The sequence below is a fragment of the Cinclus cinclus genome, chromosome 6 (genome assembly GCF_963662255.1).
Source record: "Cinclus cinclus chromosome 6, bCinCin1.1, whole genome shotgun sequence".
Lineage (NCBI taxonomy): Eukaryota > Metazoa > Chordata > Aves > Passeriformes > Cinclidae > Cinclus > Cinclus cinclus.
Genome location: NC_085051.1, coordinates 60,920,714 through 60,933,869, shown reverse-complemented (window position 1 = coordinate 60,933,869; position 13,156 = coordinate 60,920,714). Strand labels below are relative to the sequence as shown.

Genomic DNA, 13,156 nt, shown 5'->3' with positions numbered 1-13,156 from the left:
TGCACTGGGAATGGCTCCCTGCACCAGTCCGGGCATGGAAACTGCTGCTGGCAGGAGGGCACGGACGAGGAGCAGCCAGCGACACACCCAGCCCCGGCACGGACACCGCAGAAAGTGTTTGCCCTCTTGAGACGCAAAAGTCCAAACCGGAGGGGATCATTAAGCGCCCGCTCCAAGGATGTCAGGGCAGGATTGTGCTGATGCTGAGCTGGAGGCGGGATGGGCACAGCGGGAAGAGAAGCGGCCCCGATCGCTGCGGCACAGGGGGAACAGGAACGCCGTGAGCCGGGCCAGGGATTGCACTGGAGCGAGCAGAGACGGATGAGTCAGAGGATTCGGGCACAATGGGAAGCGCGGGCTCAGCAGGGCCGGGACACGGCAGGGACAGGGACAGGCCGGGATGGGGCCTTGAGGCTGCCAGCGCTGCATCACCCTGAGCAAACCGGAACGGAGGGAAAAACGTGGCTTTCTTCGGCCTGGTGGCAGCGAGAGGAAGGAAATGGGTGAACTCATGGTAGCGTGCATGGAGAGGGCTCTGCCACGAGTCCTCCCCCTCCTGCTGGCAGCTGGACACGGGGCTGTCCTGCACTTCCCACTGGCACTGGCAGGGTGCCAGGGACCACATCCCAGCCGGGCTGCTTCCCCCAAGGCACCCCCACTTCCCTCCTGCCCACTGCCCACTGCCTTCTCACATCCGCTGGATGGATTTCCTTTTTTACAACCCCCGAAAGAGCAAATCCAGGAGCACAAGGGGAATAAACAGCCACACCAAAGCAGGAGCCCCGTTTCACCTCCTGAGCTGAGTCACCCCAATAAGCCCTCGGCTGCTCCCACATTCCTCATGGGAGCTGGTGAGGGCAGGAATAATTGGCACAGGAATGGGAGAAACCTCCTACAGCAAACCCAGGGTGGACTCAGACATCCCATCCCACGGGGGAATTTGGGAAACATCTTCCAAAAACATCTCCACAGGCCAAAATAGCATGACAAAATTTCAGCCACCGCTTTCTCTGCTCATTGTTATTTTCCTTCTACTTCACACGGGATGGTGGCTGGGAGAAGCTGATCCTCAGAAGAAGACACCAAACTTGGACACAAATGTAGACCACCATCACCCTGGAGGTCCTGCTCACTCCCTGGGGCTCAGACTCAGGGCTGGAAACCACAGCTCTGGCTGCCCACATGTGCAGGAACAGGAGCTCCAGGGCCTCTGTGCTGCACAAACCTCATGATTTGTGTGGCCTCAGAAAAGAAACTTTCTTTTTTTTTTTTTTTTTTTTTTTTTGTTTCAGGATGTGAAAGGAGACCACAAGACCACGGTCCCACGGGTTCCCCACCCCAGGATGACAGGACACTGCACCAGCAGCAAGCAGATCAAACTGGCACCATTTCAGGGGGGAAGGCTGGGATCCCTCTCCCAGCATCCCAAACACTGTACAGGCACTCGTGGAGTAGAGCTGGGAACATGTGCCGGGCCAAGGAGCCACATCCGCACCACCGCTGTCACCAAGGAGTGTCCCCATCCCCCAGGTTGGGCTGCCAAACAAACTGGGGTTTGAAATCATGAGGTCCCTGAATGGTTTGGGGTGGAAGGGACCTCAAAGCTAATCTTGTTCCACTCCCTGCCATGGCAGGGACACCTTCCACTATCCCCAGGGTGCTACAAGCCCCTTCCAGCCTGGCCTGGCACACTTCCAGGGATCCAGGGGCAGCCACAACTTCTCTGGGCACCCTGTGCCAGGGTCTTACCACTCTCCCAGCTAAAAACTTCTTCCTAATATCCAGTCTAACCCTGGTCTCTGGCAGTGGGGAGTGGCCCATGCACTGCCCATCTCCCAGGGCCCCATGGGGTGGGGGGACAGGTGAAGCCGGGGTGGGAGGGCCCCTGCAAGTGACCTCCTGTCACTGAGCTGATGAGTGACTGTCACCCCGTTGTCACTGTGCTGTTTGCTCCTTGCCTGGGGCTCAGGAAATGGCACAACGGCAGCAGCAGCCACAGAATCAACGCAAGGCACCGTTTGTTTCACTGAGCTGTTTGCCCGCAGAACAGAGCCCACCGCAGCTGGGGGGAGCAGATCTCCAGGAATAAAAACCCTTTTCCTTAATGCTGCACGCAAGAAGTGTCCTTTTCTAAGAGGAGAATCCATTTGTCCAGGACTACACGCCATGGAAAATGATTACACAGCTGGAGAGGACACTTTCCCAAGCAAAGCCACCAGCCCTGTGGGATGTGTGGGAGCAGGTCCTGGCCTCACACAGTCCCAGGGGGCTCTGCAGCAGCACCGGGAGGGAATCACTCACGGATGGCAAGATCCGGACACCAACACTTTTCTGGCAGCTACCCTGCACCTCCTGGAAAAGGGAGCACCGTGACTCCTGCAGTTTGTGACTGATGCCATGACAAGAAGGCATCAGTGATTGATGTGGCTGGTGCTGAGCTGGCATCACACATCTTGTGCTCCCTCCCAGAGCGTGCGCCCTGGATCCAAGTGGAACTGGAACAGCTCCACTGGCTGTCACAGCCCAGCAAAGCCCCAGAGGCACCATGGGATGGTGGCACTGCCATTGCTGGCACCAGAGGGACAGGGCACGGCAGGGCAGAGGCACCCTCCAGGGCTGAGCCAGCACAGGAGCACCACGGCTCTCCCGGGAAAATCACGCGTGACCTCCGCACCCACAGCCCACACGGTTTCCCACGGCTTGAGCCGGTGTTGAAACCATGCCAGAAAATTATCCACAATTTAAGCATGACTTCTGGCAAACACCTCAAACTCACAAATGTCTCTGCCTGTGACACCAAACCGGCTCCCACAGCAGCAGCACAGGGGGGTTTCTGCTCTCTCTTGTAAGGACACAACCAAATCTCAGCAAGGTGAGGCACAGGGTGGGTACCCAGCTGGGATGTGGTGGATTTGGTGCTGCTGGTTCCCACCACAGCCAGCCTGGAGGCAGAGTCCAGGGATGAGCTCTCTTAGGTGGAAAGCTGGGACAGATTTGGGCTGGCATGGCAGGAGGGACTGACAGGCATACAGGAGATCTCCAGATCACCTGCTGGGCCCAGGGCCCAGGCAGAGCCTGTCACAGCCAGACTCCTCCAAAGAGCCCCCATGTTTCATGGAAGTGACACCAAAACACTCTCTCTAAGGAATCAGGACAAATCCAACTGGGACAAACAGGACAGGTGAGAGAACACAGAGGCTGGCAAGAAACAGGATCACCACCTCCCTCATATCCCATTTTCCAGGAGAGCTCCACACCCTCTCCTAGCTCAGAGCAGGCAGCCACCAGCCCCTCCAGACACGGTGGAGCTGAGCCCCAGTAGGACCCCATCTCCCTTCCCAAAAGCCTTTTTTCTCCCCCAAAAGCAGCTGTTTCACGTGGTGGCTCCGGGGACAGGGGGCCCCTCCCTGCTGCCCGGGTTAGCAGCAGTTTCCTCCCCACAGCTGTAGATCAGCAGCAGTTGGGTTTTACATCCCCCTTGCTGGGTGCAGCCGGTGACAGGAGGTGACGCAGGGGGTTACAGAACCCAGCCTCCTCCCACGAGGTCCCTGTCACCCAGGGACAGTCACATGAACAATGCAGGCCCAAAGCTGAGGGCACAGCAGAGCAGCAGCCAGCAGGGAAGAAAAAGCACAACTTCCTCCCTTTTTCTTCTGAAGAAGAGATCTGAGGCCTGTGCAAAAGGAAGTGCTGATGCCACAAGTCCCGTAGCTAAGTCATCCCATCAGCTCCATACCCTTGGGAGAGGCTGCTCCCCTCTGCATCACCCCCACCACCAAGCAGGGTACCAGAGTGTCCCAGGGTGACGCCATCCCCCCACCACTGCGGGGATTTAGGGATCTTTTCTCATTTTTCTGCAGTAAGAGCTACCACCCGGGAAGCCAGGTTGGTGTAAACATTCCAGTAAATCCCTTCCTGCAGGCCACTGGGTAATTAAGGAGCTCTTTTCATAACAAGGTAACAAGTAACACGTGTGGTTTGACAAATTAGATTCTCGCGTTAGCTAATCGCTGCCGCTGTGCTCGGCAAGCCAGGACAGTGTTTTAGGATGTGGGAAGTCTGCAAGGAATTCTCTTACTGGGGATAAAGTGAGCCTGAACTCGGGGCATGAAAAAAACTCCTGGGAGCCTGCAAACGAAGCTCTTCCCAACCCAGAGGTTTTTAGAGAAAACTCAGCCACAGTAACTCGTGCCTCTGTCCCAGACCCAACTTCCACAGCTGCAAAGTGAGAATTCCTGCAAATTCCTCCTCTAAGACATCACTGTGCTCCAAGAGGCAGAAACATCGAGAGCCACAAGGAGCCTGCTCACCAGAAAAGCACAGGTGAAAACAGAAGCCAGAACAATTTTGCACACGTGCTTTTTATCGGTCCAGCAACCGACCACCACGACAGCCCCGGCTCCTGGAACGAGCCTCCCAAGAGGGAACGACACAGGAACCACAGGATGAACGAAAAACCCGCGGCCCGAGAACCACCTCCCGTGCCAAAGTTTTATTGAGTCGAGCCGCTCCCAGAGTTTTTCCCTGCCCTGCCGGAGGTTCCAGCGCGGTGCTCCCGCAGCAGCGGCTCAGCCCCCAGCGCTGCTCCGGGGCCGCTCCCGCTGCATTCCCCGCTACATTCCCCGCTGCATTCCCCGCTCCCCGTGCCGCAGACACGGGCAGCACACAGCTGTGCTGCCGGAAGGCGCTGTCAGACACCTCGGCTGCCGAATCCGCCAGCGAGAAGCTGCTCGGTGCACAGAGTCACAACCACACCGCAGACAGTCCCTCCGTGGTGTTATGCCATTCCCTCTTCTCCAGAGCTCTACCAGGGGATAGATCCTGTGCTCAAAGATCTCACGATGGGGAATTCTGTCGAGAGATTGCCACAAAGATGACTTTTTTTTTTTCTTTTTAAGTGGCCTGGTTTTGTTCAAGAGCTGAGCCTGCATGTTGCGTCAGCACAATATGCAAAACATTTTTTTCACGCTTCATCAGTTAACCCCAAAATGATCAAAGCAAGCCTGGCAGCTGCTGAGTATCACATCTAGAGCCTGGTTTTGGGGAGAGGGTGGCACAGCAGAGCCCACGGTGCCAAAAGCAGCACCGGGCATTTTTATTTTTTATTACTTTGGTGCCTCCGAACTCCAGTTTGGAGATCCCACCCCACCAGCACATGGAAGCAGAAGTGTGAAGCTCAAAGGTAGTGCTGAAGAGCAAGGCTGGCACCTGCAGCACAAGGTTTGGGAACAAAGCAGCTCCTTTGTACAGCAGGGATGAGGGATTTTTAGGGCTGCGGTTCCACAGGGTCCCTAATCTCACAGTCACTCTGGAGCTCCACCTCCGGAATGTTCACACTGTGCCAAGAGAACAGCAGCTCTGGGAATTCTGTGCCGGTGCCACAAACCATTCCAGTGGAAAGTGTCCCTGCCCACGGCAGGGGGAGGAATGGGATGAGCTCTAAGGTCCCTTCCCAAGAGCCCAAAGCATCCAGGGATTCTGCAGACCTACCGTGTGCTTCCTGTGGATGTTCACGATGTGGATGTCTGCGCTCCGATACTCCTCGTCGTGCCTGTCCAGCGGAATTTTTTCCAGCTCAAAGTCCTTCTGAAGCAGCTGTTCCACAAAGAACAGTTCCACAAAGGCCTCCACAACCTTTCCAGACATTCCCACCCTCATCTGAACTGCTCCAGCACTAACTCAAAGCTACAGGCACCTCCAATACTCCACAGAAATCTATTTAAGCTTGTCGTAAAACACTCCTGGAGGGATTTAAAAGATGTGTGGATGTGACACTTGGGGTAGTGGTGACCTTGGCAGTGCTTGGGGCATGGTTGGACTTTATGATCTCAGACTTTTCCAACCTAAATGATTCTGTAACTCCATTATTTTGCTTCAATCCCTGAAATGCTAAGCCAAAACAGAGCACCTGCCTGTCTGACAACCTTCTCAACTGAATGGGAGAGGAGAGCTAAAAAAAAAAAAATCTGAAATCCCCCAGCATCAGCTCTGGGATGCACTCAGATTGTCTGGGCTGAACCTGGCAAAGAAGGAAATAAATCACAAAAAAAAAAAAAAAAAAAAAGAAGCAGCAGAAACCAGCCAGAAACACCAACACCTATTGTGTTTATTGTGGGAGCAGCACCTCAGCAGAGCTGAGCACAGCACTCCTCACTGCCAGGGCCCCACAAGAGTGTGAGGCAGTAATTATCAAACAGCTGCTTTGATTAACACGTACCAACCCCCTGGAATTCCCACCCTTTCCCTGTTTGTGCAATGTTGGAGTTATTATATATAATCCTGCAAAAGAGCTGCTTCTCAACAGTCACCACAGGTGCAGAGTTAAATCTGCACTGACCATCACCCCCCACAGGAGCTCCCTGTGTTGCTTTTCCTCACCTGCACACGAGATACAGCTGGAATATTCAATTAAAACACCTATTAATGGGCCCTGATTAGAGAGAAGGGGTTTTTTTTCAGAAGCAACTCTATCACTCAGGAAAGAGTTTTGAGTTCCTGAAGCAAAACTTTGTGCTTTTCTTCTGCTTTCAATGGAACAACCACCTAAAAGAAAATGTGCTTAAAAACCACTTACTTCAAAGTATTTTCTCTCAATTTCAGGGTTCTTCCCCATAGTCCTCTGTTCATAGCAGCACAGGACACAAGTGTCAGGGCCTGTCAGATCCTTCAGAGTCTTCAGCAAAGGCTCCAAGGACTGCCCAAAAAATGTAAAACATTTCCCATGTGGATTTCAAGTTCATTTCACTGGTTCCGATACCCTCTAGCTGAAGTCTTCACCCAAGAGAAAACCCCTCAGTTTTGCTTTCCAGGGAGTTATTTTTAGTATTTTAACTGGGACAAGAGGAACATGGGGGTAAAGCCGGGAAGCAGAGGAGAAAGGGGGACTCGTAGGAAAAGAGTTTTCCAGACTGACCAAGAAAGCTGAACTGGAATCCAAGCCAGAAACATCCCACACTGCTGAGTGGGCACTTCCTTGAGGCACACAACAATGAGTATTCCTCAGTGGGTCTCAAAAGTGAGAGTTTTCTCAATTATTCCTGGAGGATGGCTCAGATCCAGACCACAATGGAGGGAAATGGGACCAACAGGCAGGGACTCGATGCCAGGGGCTGGTAAAGCCATTGGAAGGGCACTGGGATTTTTTCAGGGTTTTTTTCAGGTTATTTCCCTTTTCCTGCAGCTTCCCTCAGCTCTCCCTGCATATCCTACAGAGCTCCAGCTGAGGACATGAAGCAGACTACAACAACCACTCAGCTGTAGCAGGATTTCTCCTCTTGCCTTCCTAAAGAAAGCATGAGGAGAACCCAAACAGCAGATGTAGCACTTTTAAATTTCATTTACCAATAATTTCAACAGTTCACATTATCCTTCACCATTCCCAATGTTAAAAAAAAGGGGGGTTGGAGGCAGAAACATTCAATTTGGGATTTTTAACATAAAAATAGTCTCTGGTTCTATATCAAATGGCCTTACATCTATTAAAAAGGCCTTTTCCAGTCTTGTTCTATGTATTCCTATAAACCACAGGGACCATGACATAAGCACAATATTTATCTGAACACTTCTTATTCTAAAAACATTGATCCCACCCCCTCCCCAAGAAACCCTTCTGTAGGGGTTTAGCAAAATCCTCATTTACCTCCTCATAGTAAATGCAATCAGCCATGAGTATATAATCAGGGGGAGGCTGAAATTCTGTTACATCTTCACCCCTAAAAAAGAACAAATAAGGAAAAAAAAAGCAAAAACAAGTTTTAGTAATAACATATACTAAAGGACTGAGCATAAACTTAACTCCTGTGTTCCCATATTAAGTTTGCTTCTCACAGCGGTGTTTTGAAGGTGTGTAGCAATTTAACAAAGATAGTGAAGAATCACAGAATCCCAACATGATTTGGGTTGGAAGGGACATTAAATCCCATCCCATTCCACCCTGCCATGTGCAGGGACACCTTCCATTATCCCAGGATGCTCCCAGCCCCAATGTCCAACCTGGCCTTGGGCACTGCCAGGGATCCAGGGGCAGCCACAGCAAATGTGGCAATTCCAGCCCAGCCCCTCCCAGCCAGAAATTCCCAAGTCCCAACATCCCATCTAAACGGAGTCTTTTTCAATCCGAACCCAGAATCCCCGTTAAAGCTGAACAGAGACATTAAATAAAGGCTCATACAAACCATTTCAGTACCTTGGCTCGGACGGACCCTGTGACCAGGTGTTTGTTATTCTCAATATTAACCAACAACAGCTCCTGCAGCTCCTCCAGGTCCGTGACCGTCACGTTCGCCCTGTAACACACACACTTAGGGAATAACGCGATGGCAGGGAACACCGCGAACAGCACAGGAAATAAAAAAAGGGTTTAAACGAATCGAAAGAGAAAAAAAAGCGCCGGGTAGGGACTCCCGCTCACCCCAGCGTGGCTGCCATGATGCCGACGGCGCCGGTGCCCGCGCCCAGCTCCAGGACGTGGCGGCGAGCCATGGGACAAGCGCCGGTCTCCAGGAACTTGGCGAGCACCAGCGCGGCGTCCCACACCACGCAGCCCACACCGCCGGCCGCCCTCTGCTCCAGCCGCAGCGCCGGCCCTGCCCGCCGCTCCAGCTCCCTCACGAAACCCGCCATGGCCGCCGCTCTGAGGCGGCGCGGCCCCGCCTCGGCCTCGGGCCCGCCCCGGGAGGAAATGGCGGGCGGGCCGTGAGGGGAGCGCTGTGCGCGGCGGGAGAGGCCGCGAGCCGTGGGTGTGGGGGCTTATCCAGCCCGAGGGATCCCAGGATTCCTGCCCGGGATGATTCCAGGATTCAGTCTCGGGATGATTCCAGGATTCAGTCCCGGGATGATTCCAGGAATCCTTCCCGGGATGATTCCAGGATTCCTGCCCGGGATGATTCCAGGATTCCTGCCCGGGATGATTCCAGGATTCAGTCCCGGGATGATTCCAGGATTCAGTCCCGGGATGATTCCAGGATTCCTGCCCGGGATGATTCCAGGATTCCTGCCCGGCATGATTCCAGGATTCCTTCCCGGGATGATTCCAGGATTCCTGCCCGGGATGATTTCAGGATTCAGTCCCGGGGATTCCAGGATTCAGTCCCGGGATGATTCCAGGATTCCTTCCCGGGATGATTCCAGGATTCCTCCAGCCGTGTCCGTGAGGGAGCGCGGAGCCCTCAGGACCCTCCCGTCCCTCCTGAAGGATTTGTTCCAAACCGCCCTCGCACAGTTTGCAAAAGTTTTCTACGAGAAAAGGTCTTAATAAACTTGAAAAGAAAAAAAAAACAAAAAACCAAATACCTACAAAAAAGGTCTTGACGAACGTACAAAAAAAGTCTTCATAAACTTAAAAAAGGTGTGTAAAACCTACAAAAAAGGCCTTAATAAACTTACAAAAAAGTTTTAATAAACTTACAAAAGTCTTACTAAGTCTATAAAAAAGATCTTAATAAGCATACAAAAAGGCTTTCATAAACTTTAAAAAGATCTTAATAAATGTACAAAGAAGTCTCCATAAACCTACAATAAAGGTCTTCATAAAGCTGTGAAAAAAAGTTTTAATAAACCTACAGAAAAGCCTACAAAAAGGTCTTAACAAACCTAGAAAAAGGTTTTAATAAACTCACCAAAAAGGTTTTAATCAAGCAACTGAGTATGAGTTGATTCTGCACTGACATCTCAAAATGCAAAGGTTTTAGATTTTTTTCCTCCCTTGGACACAGAGAAGAAAATTTCTTTCTTTCTTTCTTTCTTTCTTTTAGAGCAATGGGAGGCCTCTTGTCAGCAGATTTCCCTTGAGGGGAGGCTCATCTTCCTTGGGATGAAATTTTCTGAGGGAATTGCCTTTTCCCACACAAGCCAACTTCAAACCCAAAATTCACATCTTTCCCCTCCAGCAGTTTGTTTTTTTGTTTTTTTTTACCTACCCCTCTAATTATGAAGTCATTGAAATGTTATTTATTGCTCTCTTGAACCATGCTGGTGGTAATCTCACTACCTTTGACCACTTTCCATGGCCATGTTATATTTTACTGTGGAAAATTCAAAATGGTTCTGGCGTAAGCACTTGTACAGGAAGGCATAAAGCTGACATCTGTATATTCTAAAATGTGGGAGAAAATTTTTTCCTCTTCAACAACACACTAAAGTCTGAAAAAATATTATTCCTTGTTTAGCAATAGCTGCTGGTGGGGACTTCAGAAGAGTTAATGTAAAGAATCTAAAATAATTCAATTTTTCCAAGTCATCCTCCATTTCCTACATGCACTCCCAGCTTGTGCATTTCAAATTTTGGACTTCTTGAACCTTATTTTAGCAAAATGAAGAGGCTCTCCTGTAAAAAAGTGTGCTTTGCCCCCTGTGTGAATGCATCCCAACTTTCTCTTCTTCCTCACAGAAGCACGGAGGGCACAGGCAGTACAAAAAGACTGTCCAAGAGACAGATGGAAAAATACATCTTCCCTGGAGAAAATTGTGGGGTTCTTCCAACTCAGGGTATCTCTAATTAACATCCCTCCTCAGCCAGATCTCCTTTTCAAAAAGGAGAATTTTCCAAATGGAGCGTCCAAGACAATGGCAGCATTTTAGGCAGACTGATGAGAAGCTGGAGAAATTTGGAGGCCTGGGATGGGCCCAGCACTCACAGGCAGAAGGAAAGCCAAAGTGACACCAGCAGCATGGAAAATTGGGGCATTTTGCATTGTTAAAAATGCAATTCCCAACCTCGTCCTTGCAAGGAACACGCACTGCTCAAGCTCTTAAAAATTAAGACTGGGGTGATTTATTAATCTTGTTAAGAACTCTGATACAAAGCACAGTAAAAGGCCACAAACCAGTAAATAAAATGTGGCTCGTGAAGGCCACTTTATAAATGCTGCTACAGAACTACCAGTAAAACAGACTCACTCTTGCACCAGTTCAAACACGGGGGTTCGACCGGCAAAGAAAAGTTCCATTCACTTATCAGTTCAAAAAGTTTAATAAAGCTTTAAGTGTTTGCTGGTTTAAATGCTACCAATTTCCAAAGTGGATTCACAAGTTAAAGTGTAGATCTAAAGGAAGTTATTAGGTCTGGAAGGCAAGACTGATCCGAGCCAGAGGAAACGCTGCTGGCAGGATCCAATCCCAAGAGTAGCAGACTGTGTTATAGGCCTCCAAGTCAACTTCAATTTATACATGTCATTAGCATATCTGTAAATATACAATATAAACAATTGTACAGGCGCATAGCTTTGTTCTCCACAACAGCAGACAAACTCTTTAGCTTCAGACACCTTCGCCTATGGAAACAAAAAAGGCACAACTGAGCAGGATGCACGTGAAGTACTCGGGAGCCTCCCCGATATCCGAGACGGGTACTCCTCCTTCATCCTTTCTCCAAAGAACCAACACCAACCCAGTGTTTTGGTATTTAGATTTCAACCTATTTTTTTTTTCTTTGTCTTCAGCAGCAAATCAATGGCAATTAAGACATGAGAATATTCTGGAACATGAGCTGTCACTTGGGATCCTCCAGCCTTACACCAAGGTTTGTGGCTGGAGGTTTCAAATCTGTGACGCTCTGTATCCTCGTGGTGTGTGATCATCCCATTGCTGGGTTTCCTTAATTAAAAAAAAAAAAGGCCACTAGTGCTCAAATTTGAAAAAAATTCCACAGACGCACCCTTTTTTTTTTTGGCTCAGTGCAATTAAATGATGTCAGTTTAAATTCACTTAGTGTAGTTTACAGTGCAAAAGGTCTATTTTGTGTCCTGGCAGAATGGTCGGCACTGAGGATGTGAACCAAGGCAATGTTGCTGCTCACCTGAGGGTAATGCTGTCCAACCACACAGGTTGGAATGTGTAGTCTGAATGTTTTCCAATTTAAACCTTTTTATTTCTTTTTGATCAGCAGCACTTTAAGAATGTAATTTGTGAAAATACTAAAATACACTGCCTTTTTTCTTTTTTCCTTGAATAAATTAAGAAAAAAAAAAAAGAGGAACTTTACAAACAGTATTCCAGTGTCAATGACTACTATGGCTAAGGTCATTGAGGAGTTTCTGCATTTTCTAGCAAAGACAGTCTGTGCAAAGGAGGGTGGGAGAGCTCCCTTTTGTAAGTCTTTGGCGGCAGTTTTGGTAGCTGAGGGCCGGAGTTGTGCCGGGGCGGCACGGGGGGCACGGGCGGCTGGGCCAGGTTGTTGTGGCTGGCGCTGAGGACGCAGCAGCGGCGCGGCACCCGGGGAGAGGGGGTGCTGGGAGGGGTGGCCGGAGAGCTGGGGCCGGATCCGGCCTCTCGCAGCCGCTCGGGATCCCGGGGGAAGCGTCCCAGCGGCGGCGGCTGCAGGCTCAGGGGACAGTTGATGAAGTGCTCGGGTGGCCGCAGCGGCACCGGGGGTGGGGTGTCGGGGACGGGGTCCCGGGGGGGTGGAGGAGGAGGGCTGTGCAGGGGCTGCTCCAAGGGGGTGGTGTAAGCAGGAACGCGAGGTTGGATCTTTGGCGGCGGCGGCTGCCGGGGTGGGATTGCTGGAGGATCGTCATCCGACTTGGAATTTCCCTGCGGTGGCACGTGGAGAAAGGAGGTGTGAGAAATGGAGAGCACAGAAGCCCAGATTGGTTTGGGTTGGAAGGGAACTTAAATCCCATCCCATCCCATCCCATCCCATCCCATCCCATCCCATCCCATCCCATCCCATCCCATCCCATCCCATCCCATCCCATCCCATCCCATCCCTCCCCCCTGCCCTTCCACTATCCCAGGTTGCTCCAAGCCCTGTCCAACCTGACCTTGGGCACTTTCAAGGGTAGCCACAGCTTCTCCTGGGCATGCTGTGCCAGGGCCTCCCCACCCTCCTAGCCAAGAATTCCCAGTTCCCAACATCCCATTTAAAGCTACTGTCCTTCAGTTTAAAGCCATTTCCCTTGTCAGATGTCTGGATAAAGAGCAATCTTCAGACAGACAAGGAATTCTCCTGACCTCTGCTAGTGGTGCAGTCAGAAAAACAGCAGCTGTACTCTTGATGGGCATATGAACACTATGTTCCTGAAATTCCTAGCAGAGTTTGAACACTGGGAATCCAAAATATAAAAAAGGGAAACTGGAGCTCTGCATCTCAAAGTCTTTCAGACTGACAGAGCCCTGGTTGAACTTGACAATCTTAAAGGTCTTTTCCAAGCTAAATGAT

The 13,156-nt window shown here is 50.7% G+C and overlaps 2 protein-coding genes across 4 annotated transcripts in view; both read right to left on the bottom strand.

Moving 5' to 3' along the window:
- Positions 1–4,495: 4,495 nt before the first annotated feature.
- VCPKMT (valosin containing protein lysine methyltransferase) lies at positions 4,496–8,622 on the bottom strand. Of its 2 annotated transcripts, XM_062495051.1 has the most exons (6): positions 8,411–8,622; positions 8,175–8,285; positions 7,640–7,712; positions 6,575–6,694; positions 5,491–5,595; positions 4,496–4,851 (listed from the first exon to the last, which is right to left on the bottom strand). In XM_062495051.1, exons 1-6 carry the CDS (start codon positions 8,620–8,622, stop codon positions 4,837–4,839), a joined length of 636 nt encoding a protein of 211 aa, XP_062351035.1. In that variant the 3' UTR covers positions 4,496–4,836. The 2 variants fall into 2 exon arrangements, with proteins under 2 accessions (XP_062351035.1, XP_062351034.1); XM_062495050.1 differs by having other exon boundaries at positions 4,496–5,595.
- Positions 8,623–10,950: 2,328 nt separating this feature from the next.
- Positions 10,951–13,156, bottom strand: part of SOS2 (SOS Ras/Rho guanine nucleotide exchange factor 2) — a 44,551-nt gene continuing 42,345 nt past the window's right edge. For both annotated transcript variants that reach the window (XM_062495836.1, XM_062495837.1), the window contains one exon: positions 10,951–12,528. In XM_062495836.1, coding sequence (XP_062351820.1) covers positions 12,019–12,528 — 510 coding nt within the window. In that variant the 3' untranslated portion in view covers positions 10,951–12,018. The remainder of the gene's footprint in view (positions 12,529–13,156) is intronic.